We start from the raw sequence: 18,649 nt of genomic DNA on the forward strand, positions 1-18,649 counted from the left end.
TTTTCTTTCAATTCACTTTAATTCATCAATTTTCTTACATAGCTTCGATTTATCTATAAGTATTTTATTCTGTACAACTCTCGTTTCTCGTTTTGAACTAAGAAAAAGAAATTTGTCTAACATGTGTGTAGGAGTGTATTTTACAATTACAATAATGAATAATTGTATGAGTAGTTTATTAAATAGATGTCACTCTATGTCTCTCACAGAATAAAAAGAGGGAGATTGTCTTTATTTCCTTGCGCAAAAAAATGTGTTCCCTCGAAAATGATTTTTATTTTTTTCGTAGGTGTATGGCATCTTTTCTGGGATCCGTCGACGTTCGCGGTCTCAAAATTGCGCGTCGTCATCGTCGTCGATGGAGACCGGACTCCCGAATGCCCGTTGTTCGTCCTTCGTCCTCCCTCCAGCGCTCCTCCTGTCGTTGGTCCGCGATTGCGACCTTCGGGTCCGCGATCCCGACTCCAATGGCGCGAAAAACGAAGGCGAGTGTGAGATCGGTGGAAAAGGAACGGTAGGGGTGACCGACTCCGCGCTGTGAGGAGCGGAATTGGTACCCTCATCGAGAGGACCGCTCAGAATCGAATCGGGCGACCCGTTAGATTGCTCGGCGTGCATCTCGGTGGTCGAAGTGGTCATGCCGGTGGTGGTTGTGGTTGTGGTAGTAGTGGTGGTGGTAGTGGTATCGGTGATGGTGGTGTTGGTGCCATCGCCATCCGCAGCGGGCAGGTCACTCGATCTCGATCTCGACCTCAACGACGGAGGCTTACCCTCCTCAGGGACCGTCGAGGTGCGTCGCAAGGTCGTCCTTCGACCTTGACTGTCACCGCGTGTACCTTTGATTAGTTTAGCCGGTTTTGCTCGGGACCGAGGGTGACGAGCGTCAAACATGGTACTTCAGGGAACCACGTCATTCACGCAGGTCATTCACGAAATGAAATTCGGAGAGACGAGTATTTCTGATCTCATTCATATTATGAAATAGATGAAATGTTTGCAAATTTAAATTCTAGTTTAGATTTGCTGATTTTTTCTTTCGTCTTTGAAGTTAAAACATCAAATTAATTCCTACTTTTTCGAAAATGAAATTAGATACAATTGATTCTCTAATACAGCATAGATCATGCTGCAATATTAAAACATTGCAGAAATGTTGTTGCAATATAGCTACGAAGTTTGTACTGTATGAGCTTTTTTGTCGCCGACATATATTTTCTACTATAGATATAAAGACTTGAATTCCCCAGGTATCACATTTGATGCAATATTCCATACGAATTTACGTTCCTAAGTTATTAAACTTGAAACGCATTTACATTCACTCAGACACACAAGAGATATATTTCTAGAAAATATGCCCTTTGAAATTTAAAAAATATAACTTTAAAATAAGTTGTAATAAAAAATACAATGTAATAGATAAGATAGTTATGCGAGCTTTTCGCGATAAAGATAACGTTAATAAAATTATAACAGATTTACTCGCTAGATTAAACGATAAATTAAATCGCAATAAGATTAAGTCACTTACTGATTTATATCTATTGGTGAGATTCTCTGTTCTGGGCTAATCATAGATCGATTACTGTTATCCCACGAATTGTGACGACGGTGATTGGTCTTATCCTTATAAGCCTCGGCGATGTTATTATAACTCCCGACGATTCTTCGCTTATCGAGCTCCTTTAGCACCTTCTCTGGCATGCTACCGGCTGATCTGTACAGTCCACTGTTAATTGTATACTGAAACAAAAAATATATTGTTTAATCGAGGAAATTTTGATGTATTCCGAGTTTCTGATGTTTCTCGTAAAATACAATAATCATGATCTAATATAACTTTAATCTAACGAGAACTAATTTCATACACGTTTACATTATTATAGTGAATGTAACTTTCTTTAATAAACGCGTATTACTATTGTTTCAGATGTACTTTGATCATACCTTCGAAAAAGAATACACTGGACTGGGAGCGGCATTAGGATTCGTCCAAACATTAGTCGCACCAGGTACATCTTCGTTATTGTCATTCAATAATTCTGCCGAGTACGAGGGCCTCGCTGGTATTATAGGCGATCGACAGCATACTCTGCAAAAGTATCAAGAAATCCGCCATATCGAATATGTTAAGTATAAAGAAAAACAAAACCTTGGAAAGTCATGTAGTTGCAATACGTAAATTACAAAATTTAGATAAAAAAAATTCAAACCGTAATATTTTAATCATATTATTAATTTCATAAAGATATTTCACGTGCAATGCCTAACATCACGTATAAAAATTCGCATATAAATTTTTAAAAATATAAACCGTATATATATATATATATATATATATATATATATATATATATATATAAAGCTATACGAACTATAGATACTTTCGAAAGTTTGATTTCGAATGTAAATTTGACGCGAAAGGTGAGCAAAAAACATAAATATTTCGAATATTTATCTCCTAACACGCGTTCACGGAATGTCACACCGTTTTGAGCGAACTTACGAATTTACGTCCTCGAGTTTTTTCAGCAACCTCTCGTTTTCGCGACAAACAAGTTCCTGGTCCCGTATCACTTGGTCCCGCGTGGCATAGAGCTCCGCATTCTCACGTCGTAGCGCCTCGTTTTCGGTGATATATGCGTGGATCAATTGGCTCAATTCCGAACTTTCCATCTCGGCCAATTTGTCCAAATCCACCGGTGGCGGTGTTATGGGTATCAGTCTTTCGCCTGTAAGCAATCGATGAGGATAAAAAAAGGAGAATTGATGAAAATAAAAAAAAAATGCCGATAAAGCGAGTTATCTTATAAGCATGATCAAATTCTTAGTCTTCGAGATAAACAATTGGCTTAATCAAATATTTGTATCAAAATATTAAAATTGTATTATTAAAATATTATATATATATATATATATATATATATATATATATCGTTCTTCTATTTGTGATTTATCAAATTGTTCGATCAGTAATTTTTTGTTTTTTATATTAAAGATTTTTATTTCTTTGAAAAAGTTGATACATATAAAAAACTCAAAAGTTTGCAAAACAAATTCCTAATTTTTTTCAATTCGTGTTCTATAAGATTGTTCCAATGGTTTGAATTTTTTCTTGTGATTAATATTATTGATAAAAAATTCATGATAAGATATCCTAGGAATATGCGAATAATACTTTTGGATTCGCTGCGAAGCATATTTTGAGCTTCGTTAAGATGAAGAGTCAGCCTTAAATGATCGTTTTCGGTCTGAAGAGCCCCGACTTCTCGCTTTAAGCTGAGAATTAGAGCCTCACGTGGATCCTGAAAAATAAAGTTTCATTTAGATTTTGGAATTATTTTTAAAATCTGAAATTTATTTAAAGAAAGTGCGTGAGCTTACCATCACTATAATAGGTTTTGTGGAAATCTTTTTGGCTCTTGCGGCGTATCTCAAAGTATTTAACGTTTCATTGGCATTCGAACGAGCTGGTGAAACGCAGGCAATCTAAACATATAATTATCGATATTGTTAAAAGAAATTTACAATTGTAACTTGGTGAAAATTGTGCAAATAATCGTTAGGAATTTATTATATATTTTTAATTTAATATATAATCTTCCGTAATCTCAGTTCTTCAAAAGTTTATTTTTGAAGATTCAGAAAATTTAAATTTTCTCTTTATAATTTCGCTTTTTAATTCTTCCTAAATTAGTTCAATTTTTTTCAGAGCATTTACAACATATTAATATCATGTGATACACCATAACATTTCTTGTATAAACAATCTTGTGGATTGTTGCTAATCGCGAATTGATTCGTTGTATTGAAAATTTGCTTAGCAACTCACCATTAATGTGATGCCATTTCCGGCTAAACTATCAGCCAAAAGTTTTGTCAGTTTACTGTCCCGATAAGGGATGTGCCCACCTTTTCGTCTTCCATCGCTCAACGAAGCGATGCAATATCCTACACAAAATATGTATAAACAACATTTATTCTTGCAAAAGCTTAATTTAAAAATTAGACATTACCGTTTCGCGAAATTGCGAATTAAAAGTATCACGTCTTTCTCAAATGATTTTGCAAAAAAGCCATCCGGAAGGCTTTTTGCGAAAAGTATCGTTTCATTTCGCGGGTGTAATCGCGAAAGTTTATCGATCATTTTCCATAGACGGAAGGCGCACGGGGGCACGTCTTTTCACATGTCAGTAACTTAATAGTCTAGCTATCGATTACTTCAGCTATTCTAAATAATAGACGCATCGCAATTTCAAAGTCAAGATCTAATCTAATTTTCCGTCGATAAATTAATCACTATTCATAGTAAAACGATAGTACGACAGATGTGACGTGAATTCCTTTAGTTTACCCTATATAGTATCGGCCACATAACTTAAGAAAACATTGAACCCCGCAAGTTTCATATTTATAATGAATTATATCGAGTCGTGTTATATATGGAAGAAAAATTCCGAGGCTTTCAACATATACCGGAACATATAATTAGAGCATTGACTTACCTAGTACCATAAGGCTTTTGTTAATATTGTTTGCCTCTTCCAAGGTTTTGCCCTCACTCAGAGTTTTCTTCGTCATCTCGCTTCCGGCGAGATCCACGAAATTTATTTTACCCTGTTTCGAGATGAACACGCCGTTCTCCATCTATCGATGCGAAGAAAGAGGCGCATTTTAGTTTCAATTAATCTGAATGTGCGGCGAGAAATGGCGGCGAAATGAATTGATAGGTGATGGGAAAAATTAATTTTATTCTGCTGCGAGATGGCTTATTCATACGTCTATTGCTCATTAGTTTTCAATATATAACTCTCAATTTGATTGCGCAGTGAGAAATAGCAATGAAATAAATTGAACTGAAATTAGCCTTTTTACGTAATCCAACATGCTATTTTGATGTTTTCGATGCTTATCTCTGGGTGTATTTTTATTTTTGTCTCAAGGGAAATATGTGTAATAACCACTAGGTATCGCATTTACTTACTGCTTGCTCAGAAGTTATATTTACAGTCAAAATTGAGTGGCTTCTGCTGGAATATTCGTTCATATTGTGCGTACCGATTGATCTATTCCTCATTCCTATAAAGACCGCGATTATTAATAGCATATTTCTAGAGATATTTAAGTATAAATAATAAATATTCTACATTAATTGCACATTTCAAGGGATACTTAAGTATTCTCGCATAAATGTTCTATAATTATATAATTCCATGATTGTTATAGATTGAGATAAGTGAACGTAAAATTGATCATTGCGATGATAAAAGATAGAAACAAAAAGAACGAATTGTAATAATTACAGCTTTTCAATTCGAATATTATATTAAAGAGCAAATTAATTAAAAGATAGAAAATATTATAAACAGCTTTTTGCGATTGTTATCTTCGACGTCCGAGTGTGTCAATTAGAGAAATTGAACTTTTATGAAATTGAATTCTAGAGAACTGATATATATGATTACTTAATATCAATTAGGAGAAAAATATAAATTATAGTGAATAATACGAATTATAGGGAATAATACAAAAAATTCAAGCTAAATTTACAGGCTGGAATCTTATGACTTCCTTTTGTAGCAAAATTCTGGATTTCTTTTTTTTTCCTTCGGAAGTTTTACCTTCTTCGAGAACCGCCAAAAGATCGTCTAATTCTTCACATTCCACGGTGAAGAGATTTTCGACGAAGAACCCGCGAGTTTTTTTACTCCACCGAACTGCCAAGGGTTTTCTCGAAGTGCCAGGATTTAAGAGATCTATCACCTATTTGTTACACATTTATCGTTGTATTTTATAGCAGAATTTTTTGTTTACAACAATAATCATGTGTTTTATTTTACACATATGAAGCAAAAGAAAATTTTTTGTTTATTTTTTGTTATGACAATTAAGGCAGGTGTTTAATTTTATATGAAATTAAAAAAAAAAGAATTTCTTGTTTTATTTTATTATTGTTAGTATTGAAGTGAGGTTTTAGCGTTTTGAAAAACAAACCTTCTCATTGTAGATTTCCAGAAAGGAAGCTTTTAGCACAAAATTGCAATTCTCGTGTTTTTTAAGGACTTTGAATAGGTAGACGAAGGAACGGAAGACCAGACCGTGATCCTCCGAATATGGATCCATTTTATCGAACTATTATAAAAAACAATTATTAGATTAACTTTATAGATACGAGAAGATATAATAGAAACATAAGTCTATAACTGAACAAGATTAATTTAATTTAATATTGCTTAAACTTAATTTTTAATTTTAAAAAACCTTTAATATATCTTTTAATTTATTAAATATATTACATTAAATTAATTACAGTTAACTGACTTTTTGCTATTCTTTAATGAGAGATAAAGTTGTGAAATGTATATCGATAACATACTTTTTTTTCATACATAAGTGCGATTTACGAATTATTTTCGAAACACTTTTTATCGATCACTTTAAAACTTTTATTCGATACAGTATTGATCTATCGAAATTTCACTATTGCGTTTAGTTGCAAGAAATAACGTTACGTGTGACTTAGACGCGTCGTATTATCTTATCTACGAAAGACAATCAACTTTAACCTTCCGATGTAGCTATCGATCGCAAACGTCACCATATGTTTTACCGTATGTTTTAACGTATTGTCTCTTGCACTATGGACGGACATATAGTTGCTAGCGTCATTAAAAACGCTTGGCGTTGTTTTAAATATCGACGATTTCTCGCAGAAAATATTCGGCATAATGTTGTTTTTTGAAAGATCAGAATAGATTCTTGAAATTAATGGTTAGAATAGGAACGTACGAAAATTTTATATATTTTGACGTTATTTATTAGTTCTCGTTAAGTATGCTAAAAATCCAATAGGACCCAAAAATCTCTTAACAAGATTAAAAAGTACTTCAAAGAAGAAGGAAATAGTTAAAGTGAAGAATTGTTTTCTTCGCTTACGAGTCTCGGAGGTCCGGTCAGGGTATGCGTTTTGCCACTTCCGGTTTGCCCGTAGCAAAACACGGTGCAGCTGAAGCCTTCCACTGCCATGTCAATGAGGTTCTTAATACCGGAATATTGTAGAATATCCTCCTGCGTGGCATTTGGCTCGAAAACAACGTTGTAGGAAAATACCTTCGGCTTTTTGTCGCCGCTGCTCGTAACCGCGTCGCACTGAGAAAAGAGAAGAATTCCGCCTAACTTGGATCAGTGCATAGAGAAAAATCGGGATGATGTCGACTTTGGAAATCGAAGGATTTAGATTGAGAATAACGAAAATCATTTTATAGTTAATACGCAACTTTTGCACTTACGTATATCTGTCCATCGCCGGGAAAATGCACGGCCATCTCATCGCCGGATTTAATTTCCTTATTACTGAGCGGACGAACTCTAAGAAAGAGGAAAGACGTTATAATAACGTTCTGAGTTATTATCGAGCTGATAAAAGAGCCGGATAAAAGAGTAAATTGAGCTAAATACCTGACAGCGACATTTATATTGTTTTCTGGAAGTAAATGCTTGGTCGCAATTATCCGTTTATCGCCGTCTATCAATCTCTCGATGCTACCAGCTCTGAAAACGTAACAGCATTAGCTTTACGATTTATTTTTAATACATGTTAATGAAATAAATTTATAAATTTCATAAGGAACAATAACGATTAGCAAATACGAAAATGATGTAAATATATAAATATCATTTAAACAATGAAAAGTAACTTGGAAATCTTACTTTCATCTATCTGATATAAAAAAAATTAATTGTCTGTCTTGTTTTTGCAATTAAAAAAAGTGGATAATGTTTCATGTTATCAAAAGTAATTATGTTTAAAATACACTTGTGTTATAATTTATTCTACATAGTTAAAAATCATCTTGTAAAAGTTATAGTCATTCCAGTTAAAGATCTCCACGTGGTACGTTCGAGTTTCTATGGTTAAAAAATGTACGCAAACGTCACACAGTGGGACTTGCGTTTATTATCATTACGTGTATACCAATCGCCGTCGGTTTCTATTATTAAACGCGACCGCCGATCTAATTCCGCAAATTAACGGCGTTCCATGAATGCGCGATCGCGAATGTCCGATACGGAAATGTCTAGTCAATCGTCCGATTGACCTCTAATCGCCGCGGCCAATTCTCATAATTCACGAGCACCGATCGAAGCGCATCGAGTCGCGAATCGCTCGCGTGCTTGGCCGCGTTACCCGGGCGTGATTTCTTTTTCATACCGAAAAAAAAACGCGGAATCCGAGAGAGAGAGAGAGAGAGAGAGAGAGAGAGAGAGAGAGAGAGACCGCCCTCAATGATTTAGGACAACGATGTTGGTAAATATCGGATCGTTCGATCGATCAGTCACGTCGCAAACGGCGATTCCCAGGAAGTTTCCCGTTTGCGGAATACGAGGGCATCTCGCTTTGCTTCGTGTGCTCGCATCACTCGATGCTGAAACCACTTCCTCCACGAATATCGAGTAATCGGATATGAAATAAAGATGATTTTCCATGATTTTCGAATAATAATTGACGGTTTGCACTTATAATGGAAATAATGAATTGAGATGAGACTCGTAAAGGGAAAGAGATTTTGCTCAAGTATTTAAAAATTTAGCCACATACAAATTTGAAAATAATTTTGTCCGATCGTCAAGATAGAGAACATTAATATATAACAACGCTAATTTTGCAAAAATTTCCTACAACGTCCTACATAATTCTCATAATTTAACAAAATTATTTTCAATTTTATATCTGGCCAAATTTTTACATATTTCAGCAAAATTTTTTCTGTGAACAAAAAATTATTTAGAATTGCAGAAAAATCCCCCGTTTCTTTTCTACCCCCCATCCTCGTAGTCTGCGATATATAATAATGAATTGTCTAAAAGCATGTATCTCGTAATCGTGTAAAATTTGAGACTCTCGACATTTCGTGTACGATGACGCGATGTAAATTCGAATCAATTAACCCTAATTTAATTGATTGATCTTAAACGGCCTTTCGTGGCTGCTTGCCCCATAATTTCATGGTATATATATATGTATATATACGCACGTGAGCCACGTGCGAAGTGAGTCAACGTTTATCGTTTTACAATAAGTGTTGTATCCGTGAGTACGGCCGCGTATGTTGGGACCACTTTTACTTTAAGACTCCACAACCGTGGAAGTCACTTGTTGGCTCATCAAACAGACTCACGTCGTTCTCGTCATGGTCTTCCTCGTGATATTAATTACGTGCATACAGCGGACGTACGCACTTTTACGGTATAGTTCGACGTCGTTTATCGATTGCGGGACCTTGCCACGCGACCTCCTCTAGTCGTAGTCGATATCGTAATGACTATCCCGTATTACACATGCGTAAATATCCGGGTGTATCACCGGTTTGTCCCTCTTTTTTTCTTTCATATAACACCAGAATCAACACCAGATCAAATAGAGATAGAACGCACTCTCTCTTTCTCTCACTGACAGAGAACTTAAGATCCGGAAAGCTGCATGGAGAACGCGAGCTTAGGTGATCGCAAGCACATTCTCGGCGTTCTAATTTATCATCTAATGTAAAATAATTCTATTCTACATTTATATACAAATTCGCGACTGCGTTTAAATGGCGGAGATGAGCTTTCACGGTCACGGCGAAAGCGGGTATGAAATGCGCAATTATTATTCAAACACAGTCGCGTGCCGATTGCAAATTCAGGACTGTAAAGAAAGCATCGCCGCGTGATAGGTCGTCATTTATGCGCCGATATTTCATTAAATATTTAATTATTGCGCTTTGCGTGATATATATATATCTGTTCAGAGTCTATCAGAAAATCAGAAAATATATATATATATATTAAGTATTTTGTTCTACTCTATTTGGGCACAAGTCAAACCTATTTCTATTTCTTTAGTTAAAAACATTTAACATTAAATTGTCTTAGAAAATTAACTATCTTTTTACATGCACAATTAAAGTAAAACGGTTTAATATTTTTATTATTAAATCATAATTATGATATTTATAATATTATTATATTTTTTAAAAAGATTTAAATTAAATTGCGTTAAAAAAAATTATAATTAAGCCAAAATAATTTGTTAATGTACGGCAGTACATTTCCTATATTTACGATAAAATATATTACTATGTATATATTATAACATAAAAAATATTTTATATTATAACATAAAAAAAAAAAACAAAATTGTATCGCATGCAAGATCGAAAAAAGGAGACTGTAATCGATAAGCTGTCGAAGTATGCGAATACCGGAAACGTGGAAATGCCCGTGCGTGCGTGAATCGTATCGATGTGCAAGATGATGTGCGGAGTTTACACAAACGCCCCATGTAAAGTTGAATACAAGTCGCAAACGCACACAAGTTACTGTCTCTCTTGATGGTCGCATCGTGTGTCATCTTTGTCCCAGATCTTCCGAACGATTTCCAGCTAGACCAATCTATCCACCGGCCAATCTTTTTCCTCGCGAAACCACGAATCGATAGAGCAATTTCGAGTGGTACAATAAATCGAGATTAAATCGCAGAAACGTGTGAAAAACAAGATACTCAATTACAAATAGCTTATAAACGAGCATAATTTGTCGATATACTTGAAGAGATAATGTTTAATTAATTCAAAAATTATTTTGCATTATCCGTGTTATCTATTTTCACAGCTCTTTTAATTGTAGATTTAATCGTAAAGGATTATATAATTTATTATTTAAAATTGTATAATATTACAATTATGTACACACATTGATTTTTGTTTTTATTCTATATGAAGAGATATTTACGTCACACGCTGCAAAAATACAATCTCATTTTCTTCTTGAATTGAGAAAATATATATTAATATTTGTGACATATTTTTTTATTTTTACCGATCGGTTTTTCTTACATAAGTGAAATCTCGATTATTTTGCGCGAATACTTGTTCATGAAATTTTAAGTATTGATTAAAGCTGTCAATTTTACCTGACAGATTTCTGTATAAAAGAGATCTACGTCGATTTTCGCGCTTATCTATTAATTTTACATGTACCGTAATCATTCCGATATTATCGCGACAAATCAAAACGATAAGAACATCATGCCGAGTTTTTCCATCATGTATTTGCGCGAATATAATATATGTACTACGTCACTCAACTTGTCACGTATCGATCGATTGTTAAAGTTTTTTTTTCGTCGAGGTTTATCGTCTTCGCAATTACACAAATCATTGGTATCCATTTTATTGTTGTTGAGAAAGTTGAAAAAGTTCATGCATAAAAACAATCTATGAAAAATTTTAATAAATTTTATCAGTACGTATACAAGGATAATATTTATACGTGTAATAAAATAAAATACGTATAACTTTACTTAGCGGAATAATTTGTATAACAATTTTGCAATAGAAAAATTTATATTATAAATTTATATATGTATATATATATATATATATATATGTATATATATGTATTATATATGTATATATACATATAAATTATTTTAATTTATTAGAAAAAATAATATATTAAAATATAATATAATTTTTCGAATAAAGATAGAATATAAAGCATAGCAAAAAAAATAAAAATAAAAAATTAGCTTCTTTTTCTAATTTATTCATAAAGAAGAAGTATATAAATCAACTGTCAATTTCTAACTTGTTTGCTTCTTATCGTTAATCTTCTTCTCCGACAGCGTCGATAGCTTCACTGTCAAAGCTTCACTATTTCGATTATCGGTTTTTCGATGAGGCAAATTTGTTTCGCGGTAATTTTGTCGTCGGAATACAATGATATGTTACCCTTTGCGTCTATTGTGAGAAAGATGTCGATATATTTTGTTAAAGTTATTGTTTGATAAATATTTTGTTACATAGATGTTATCATTATTATCGTGTATGACAATGCGACTTCGCTTTACTTCAGTTTTGTCGCTCAAATAATTTTTCCGACAATCAATTTTTTTTGATACAAGAAAGTATTTATTTTTTTTAAAACTGCATTATCAAATGTTCCTTGGAAAAATTCAATCTCCATAATTATTATTTATTTATATATACATATTTTTTTTTATAGTTTCTAGTTACAGAAGTATGCGGTTTCCACAAGCGAAAATAAATAAATATATAATATAAATAAAGTAAAAGGAATACTCGTTTATTAATGTGCGATTATAATTGAGACACCGGATTACAATCAGACGGTGAATATCTGAGCGATTAGAAATCTTCTAAATTTCTTTGGACGAAAGGAAGTGCGTGCTAGGCAGCGGAAATATCCCATGCGATACTCAAGCACAGAGCAGTCTAAGATCGATTCGCAACTCGTTTGTTCCGCTCGACACGCGGTCGGGAATCAGGATACTCACTCGTTACCCCGCGAGTGCAATAGCGGGGCATTTTTCCCCTTTCCCTTGGTGTCGGAGCCGCCGCTCTTTGCCGGGCTACTTCCTCGAGAACCAGTTTGCTCGGCAGGACTGTTTCCTCGCGAGCCTCGTCCTCCACCTCTTCGTTCTCTCGACCTCCCGTTCTTCCCATTTTCTCGTTGGGGGCTCAGGCCGCGCTTTGGAGACGGATTTTTCGCCAGCACCATTCGTCAACCTGCCAGATCTGTATTATCCGAATATTAATTAATAAAAACAAGTAACGGTTCGTTACGCGCGCGAAATGTCGCATTCCGAAAGGTTGTAATTTTACGGTATCGCTCTTACGTTATTTAACGAGAAATCGTTTGAAATCGTTGAAAATGAAATTAATAATTAATCCTACACCAATAAAAAGAAAACTCTGCGAATGTCGTTAAAAACAAATAAATTTTTTTTCCATATGGAGTAAAAATAGAGAATGCGATTAAATTCTTCTCAAACAAAATGAAGATGTCGGAATAAACTGTTTGTTGCGAGATTTAAGATCTCGGTTATCTCGTCAAAATCTTTCTGGTAAGTGCACAAATTCGAAAATTTTTGTAACCATCTGCACATTCAATAGCCGATTAATTACAGACGTTTCGCGCATTGTACTCGATTGTGAATCCTCGCCAAGCTTCGTTTCGCCCGCGATGATAATTAAGTGTTATCGTAATTAAAGCGAAAGCTGCCTCGAAACGCTCTAGAATTGTTTTACGTGAAAACTAATTTTTCTGTAACTGAAACATAAACAAATATAAAAAAATATAAATATATATGAAATAATAAATAAAAAGAAATAAATAATAAGCAAATTCAAGAGATTTGATAAACGTAATAAATAAAAGAGAAACAGAGAATATAACAATGTAAATTCCTGTAATTTGGCTTTAGGACGATAAATCTTTCATGGTTGAAGACTTAATTAAAACTGTTCTGTAGACGCATTGAAATCACCAGCCTGCATCGATGGCTGCTCTGAAAATGGAATCACTTTTCTTCTCAACACGAATGATACCACCGTTCCGGAAGATCACGTTTTATTACCATCGTTGAAAGTGAAAGCAAATATAAGCGCATCGGATGACTAATAAAAATATTTTACACGAGTCATTAAAAGGCAGATTTCGCGGAATCGCTCGAAAAAATAAATTAAGAGGAATATAATTAAGAGGAATCGCTCGAAAAAATAAACGACAAATTAAAACGACATCTAATCTTCTAATTGATTTACGAACGTCACCGACTGTCACCATTGTCCATTTTCTAATATTCTTTCCACTATGCAATTATTATCTCATGGAAATGGATCAACATTATTAATTCGCTATAATTTACAAAAGATCGAACTTCTCTTATTTTTAATAGCACAAAGTTATATTTTCTGAATAATCAAGAATAATAATAATAATTAATAATATATAATAATAATTAAATTAAATAAATTTTAATAGTCAGATTTATTTTAATACATAGGGATGAGATCATATTCAGGCGTGAAATACAAATATAATAATATCTGAGTGTTAAAGTTTTAAAGTAAGAGTTATCATTCTCCATTCGTTGATATTATTGTTTGACTGTTCGAAAAAAAAAAATATATATATATATAAAACGCACGGTTCCAGCGCAACAAACCGCTCATCTCTCTCTAATAGAGCACGTAAAATACTTTCATAATTGAAAAGATCGCTTAGGCCGCTTATCGAACTTAAATCCAACGTGACGTCTTCAAGGGTATAGTCGGTATAGTTCGCCGTTGGAAACACACTTACATTCGCAATTTCATGTATCGTCCGGAAAATTCTTGGTACTCTTTCGAAATGCACGCACTACACCCCTCCCCCGCACCTCCTCCTCCCTCTCGCGCGTTCTCGCGGATTCGGCTCGCGACTTAAACCGCGTCGATTTATCGAGTCGGTGGCTCGAACGCAAACATCCGCGGGGGGTGAGAGCACACGTTTCCGCTGCGTGCAGTAGCAACAACCACCGGCGTCGTACTGACAGACGGGGGTGAGTCTTGACCCATGGGAGACCACCGAGGGAGTAGTTCTCCTATAGTCGGTGTCGCGCGCCGATCGAAAGCGAGGGCCGCTCGTCACAACAAGCGCCGTTATTACTATTACTCACCGTCGCTATCACATCGATGCAACACCACCCTCGCTCGCCTGCACGGTCATCGTCCACGTGGACTTGGAATTACATCACCGCGAACTTGACATCGGCAACAACAACGTCGATGACGGCACTCGATGATTGACAGTGAACGTTTACGTCAGGGATCGAAGTGGAGGGGGAGTCTGAAACTTTTTATTTATTTATTAATATCACGCACATTTTTATTCTCTTTAAGAAAATGAGATCACGCATTCCACTTGGGGCGCAGGCTCAATGCGCACCGAATCGAATATCATGAAGAAGCGACGTAATTACGGAAATTTGCCGTATGAACGGAAATTTGACGTTTTGAAGATGGATAATGGCCAGGAGTGCCCTGAGACTCCCGGCATCGAATTTCCGGAGTGGTGCCTCACAGAGAGAGTTGAGTGCACTCGATTACACATGAGGGTCGTCGGTTACATCCGACAAGGGGAAATGCGCCCGGGTTTCTATTCAACTTAGATACCAAGCGCTTCAAGAAGTAGCTCCTTTGTGAGCTTTGCGCAACGCCAGATGACGACTTCACAATATATAACTTGTAATGATACTTGATCGGCACATTGACGCCAGTAGAGCAATGGACGTCCAATTTGCAATCGATAGCATCAGGTCAATTATACTTATAGCAGAGGGGACCTCTGTACGGAATGCAACGTATACGGAAATTCAAAATATCGATTTTAGATTTTGATTCTTTGAAAATAAATATGAAAATTCGGAACGCGCTCAAATTGACCAAAAGAATTTAGACGAAGTGAGAAACATTTAATAAATTATATTGCGATAAAAATTATCTGTCTTATGAATATATTTAATTCTACATTTTTAATTAGGCATATCTTACTTTTTGCGTCTAGTGTGAAAAATATTTGCATATCGCGATATATTCCACTTATATATATTTTCAAAAGCATTCAAATATCTATAAATTTATCATATAATTATCTCTTGTTTGTGAAATGAAAGAAAGAAACGAACTTGATGAAGCGACAACCTTAAATCAACCTTAAATCTCTCTCTCTCTCTCTCTCTCTCTCTCTCTCTCTCTCTCTCTCTCTCAAAGAGATCTGCAGAAATTCGATCGTAAAATGAAAAAGGAAAAAAAAAAGATACTTCCTTACGTCAGACTTGGTTACAACCGTAACGCTGCGAGAACCCGCTCCGAGACCCACAAAACCCACGGCCCCGCAGGACCCCGCAAGGTTCACACAGGGTACACCTCGCGCGCGTACATTTCACATACACACGCACGCACACCAGAAAACGAATTCCTCTCTCTTTCTCGCCGTTAAGTCGTTCAGCCGGCTGTGCCTGTGCCTGGCCTTCCTTCCTTCCTCTCTACCGCCGCCACCTTATGCCATCGAGGCACCGAAGAGGAGAGCCCTCCTTCGGGCCGGCAGTTTCGTGTGTTACACCGTGGTGTGTGCACGGGGAACACCACGCGTATCGCGGCGGCCGCTTCACGGCACGAGACCGTTATCCAACGACGGCGACGATTTTCCCGCGGGTACGTCGAACCCGTCGCGCACATCGGGGAAACCGGTGACTTCGAGAGCTCGTCGAAATCGTGAAATTCGCGCGAATTTCGTGCGCCCGTCTGGACTCTCGATGGTGACCTGACGACGATGGCGAGTCACGCCGCCCGTCTGGACTCGTGAGCCCCGCCGCTAGACCCGAGGACGAGAGTACTCGAAGCGAACGAAAGTGAGTACGGTCCTTCTCTTCCGAGCACGTTTTCTCGCGGTTCACACGCAGTTCGTGTGCTCGAGGAACAGGGGAAGATGAGGAAGTATCGAAGTACGAACGCGATTTCCCTTGCGCCCGCTCGTTTTATCTTCCTTTTTATTTTCATTTTTCACTTGTGTAGCTCGTGTAACGTACATTCAAACGAATTTGCAGATGTGTATCATGTATTAATATTTTATGTTGGATTAATTTATTATCAATGAGAATTGACCGGTAACTTGTTCTTTTACATGAATTTTCATTCCGTTATATCATTATTATAACATAAAGGAGCTTACGGTGATTTCTCGCGAGGATTTCAAATTAAAAATTCAGGGGAAAAAACGATAACTTTGTATTTTATCGCACTTGTTTCAGTAGCGAAAGTTACTAGTGATGTTATCTAATAATCTAGAAAAAATTCGAGGACTTAACCGCGTCTCGGGCAAATCCTCTTTTTCCGCGTGACCTGCGGTTCGATGTATCAATTGCAAATTGTACCATTGGCGTCTGACGTGACACGAGTCACGAGAAGAAAATCACGACCGCATCTCGCGTGCTTATTAAGAGAACATACAGATCGTCGCAGATGTTACGATGTTATGAATGCGTCCTAGATGCGTCGCGATCCACAGATTCATGTAATGTCACTTTCAGCAAATTATCCGAGTCGTTCACTTCGCACCGTTTGTCCATTGTGATGTATCATTTGTTATACAAAGTACATGCTACTTCAATCGCGGAGGAAAGACACAATTCTATTCCTTGTTACAATCTTATTTTACATCATAATTTCAATTATGTTCAATAAATAAATTAAAAGCCCTTCATGATTAATTAGATAAAATCTCTGAATTGATTTTCTTGTTTCAATATCAAAACTGCAGGTGAAGTCATAACAAAAATGACTTAACCTTATTTATATTGTTTTAACTTGTACTTTACGTTATATATTTTAAATAAATATTTGAATTATTTAAACGATATTTATTTTTGCTTATATGCGCCTTATACATACGCCTTATACATACTTATTGTTTATTTTAAACAATTACGAGCTTGTTTGTATTTATCATAACAAGAAATTCAAAATTTCTTTTTTCTGTTATTAATCAATTAAAATATTGTGATTTTAGAATTAAAACTGACTGGAAGCGTGCAATATTCGTTATTAAAATATATTTTAAAAGAATAATTGTGTATTTTAATAATAATTATAATAATTTAATTCAGTTATACAATACTTAACAGCGTATTATCATTATAATTCTGAATACTGTCTAATTATGATTATTATTAATGTAACATTAAATAAAATCTATTAAAAATTTATCGAAAGCTTTGCGGCCACAATACTTTTTGATAGAATGCAAATGATGAGGATGTTTTGAAAGACGCAATAATATATCGTGAAAAGAGTTAAGAGATTGCTTCGATAGAAGTGACTGAATCGCCGTCCGCTTTAAGCGAAGGTTAACGGTTTTTAAACACTTTGATGAAGATGTCATTGGTCTACCAAGGACGGTTTTACATCGTCGTGCTACTGCATTTTAAGCACGACTCGAATTTATCGAAGGACATTGACGACTACAATATCATCCTCAATGTTATATCCGAGTCTCGGTCTTTACTCGGTGTTATTTTTACAGAGGACAAAAGTTTCCTCGGTCAGTTTGAAGAATCGATTCCCTCCTTAAATATACATTTGTAAAGTAACATTAAATTTTATACGCGTTCCTGGACTAGTAAAAAAATATTAGAACAATTTAGAATTTGTAATATTAGATATTAGAAAATATTAGAAATTATTAGAAAATGATATCTTTTTATATACATATACTTTTAAATAAATTTGCTGTTGTGCAATGCACGTATTCTCGTCGGTTTTTACGCAAGTCGAGGCAAACTCGGCGCCCGTTAAGTGGATCGTAAAACTTTCTGCAATTGACACCGGAGTTCCGCGTAAATGACAGTGGAGAACCCGCTGAATTACCTTCCTGAGAAGTGGCGTCGCCAGCGGTGGCAACAAAAGCGAAAATTCGGTCGATTCATTGTTGTCTGCCGGGGCCACGCCGGATTGTGCTTCGTGGGACCATCGGATTTCTTTCGACGCGTCGCACCACCTCGCTCGGCGGGCTCGAAAAGGAAGCGGGAGAAAGCGGACCTTCCTTCTTTTTTAAGACAAAGGCAGAAATCCGATCTCCGGCCGCCGTGAAAGTGACAATTAAACCATTTTAGATGACGCTCCGATCTGTCTATGAATAACAATGAACGGGGAATGAAATATGGGCGTGTGTTTAGGAGTGCTTGTGCTCTCCCGCAGAAGCGGAGCGAGCCGGATGAGGAAACCGCCTGCGCTTTTAGTCTCGCCTTTACGCAACGCCGCCT

General features: G+C 35.9%; 2 protein-coding genes across 8 annotated transcripts in view; one reads left to right on the plus strand and one right to left on the minus strand.

Moving 5' to 3' along the window:
* LOC105434115 (kinesin-like protein KIF12) overlaps window positions 1-18,649 on the minus strand; it is a 20,112-nt gene continuing 1,463 nt past the window's right edge. The window contains exons 1-17 of one of the 7 annotated variants that reach the window (XM_011649727.3): window positions 15,658-15,799; window positions 14,507-14,682; window positions 12,341-12,581; window positions 7,459-7,551; window positions 7,290-7,368; window positions 6,937-7,149; window positions 5,995-6,132; window positions 5,622-5,763; window positions 4,985-5,079; window positions 4,506-4,647; window positions 3,833-3,951; window positions 3,385-3,489; window positions 3,179-3,305; window positions 2,507-2,732; window positions 1,948-2,092; window positions 1,532-1,743; window positions 1-820 (exon numbers count right to left, since the gene is read on the minus strand). In XM_011649727.3, the coding sequence (XP_011648029.2) occupies window positions 331-820; window positions 1,532-1,743; window positions 1,948-2,092; window positions 2,507-2,732; window positions 3,179-3,305; window positions 3,385-3,489; window positions 3,833-3,951; window positions 4,506-4,647; window positions 4,985-5,079; window positions 5,622-5,763; window positions 5,995-6,132; window positions 6,937-7,149; window positions 7,290-7,368; window positions 7,459-7,551; window positions 12,341-12,564 (2,550 nt within the window). In that variant the 5' untranslated portion in view covers window positions 12,565-12,581; window positions 14,507-14,682; window positions 15,658-15,799 and the 3' untranslated portion in view covers window positions 1-330. The other 6 variants (XM_089083379.1, XM_011649728.2, XM_089083380.1 and 3 more) reach the window with 6 other exon arrangements.
* The window catches only part of Myo61F (unconventional myosin 61F), a 17,643-nt gene continuing 15,095 nt past the window's right edge, over window positions 16,102-18,649 (plus strand). The window contains exon 1 of the mRNA XM_011649724.3: window positions 16,102-16,240. The gene's annotated coding sequence lies outside the window, so the exon portion shown is untranslated. The remainder of the gene's footprint in view (window positions 16,241-18,649) is intronic.

This window comes from Pogonomyrmex barbatus, unplaced genomic scaffold (genome assembly GCF_055798465.1).
Source record: "Pogonomyrmex barbatus isolate J1 unplaced genomic scaffold, ASM5579846v1 scaffold7, whole genome shotgun sequence".
NCBI lineage: Eukaryota > Metazoa > Arthropoda > Insecta > Hymenoptera > Formicidae > Pogonomyrmex > Pogonomyrmex barbatus.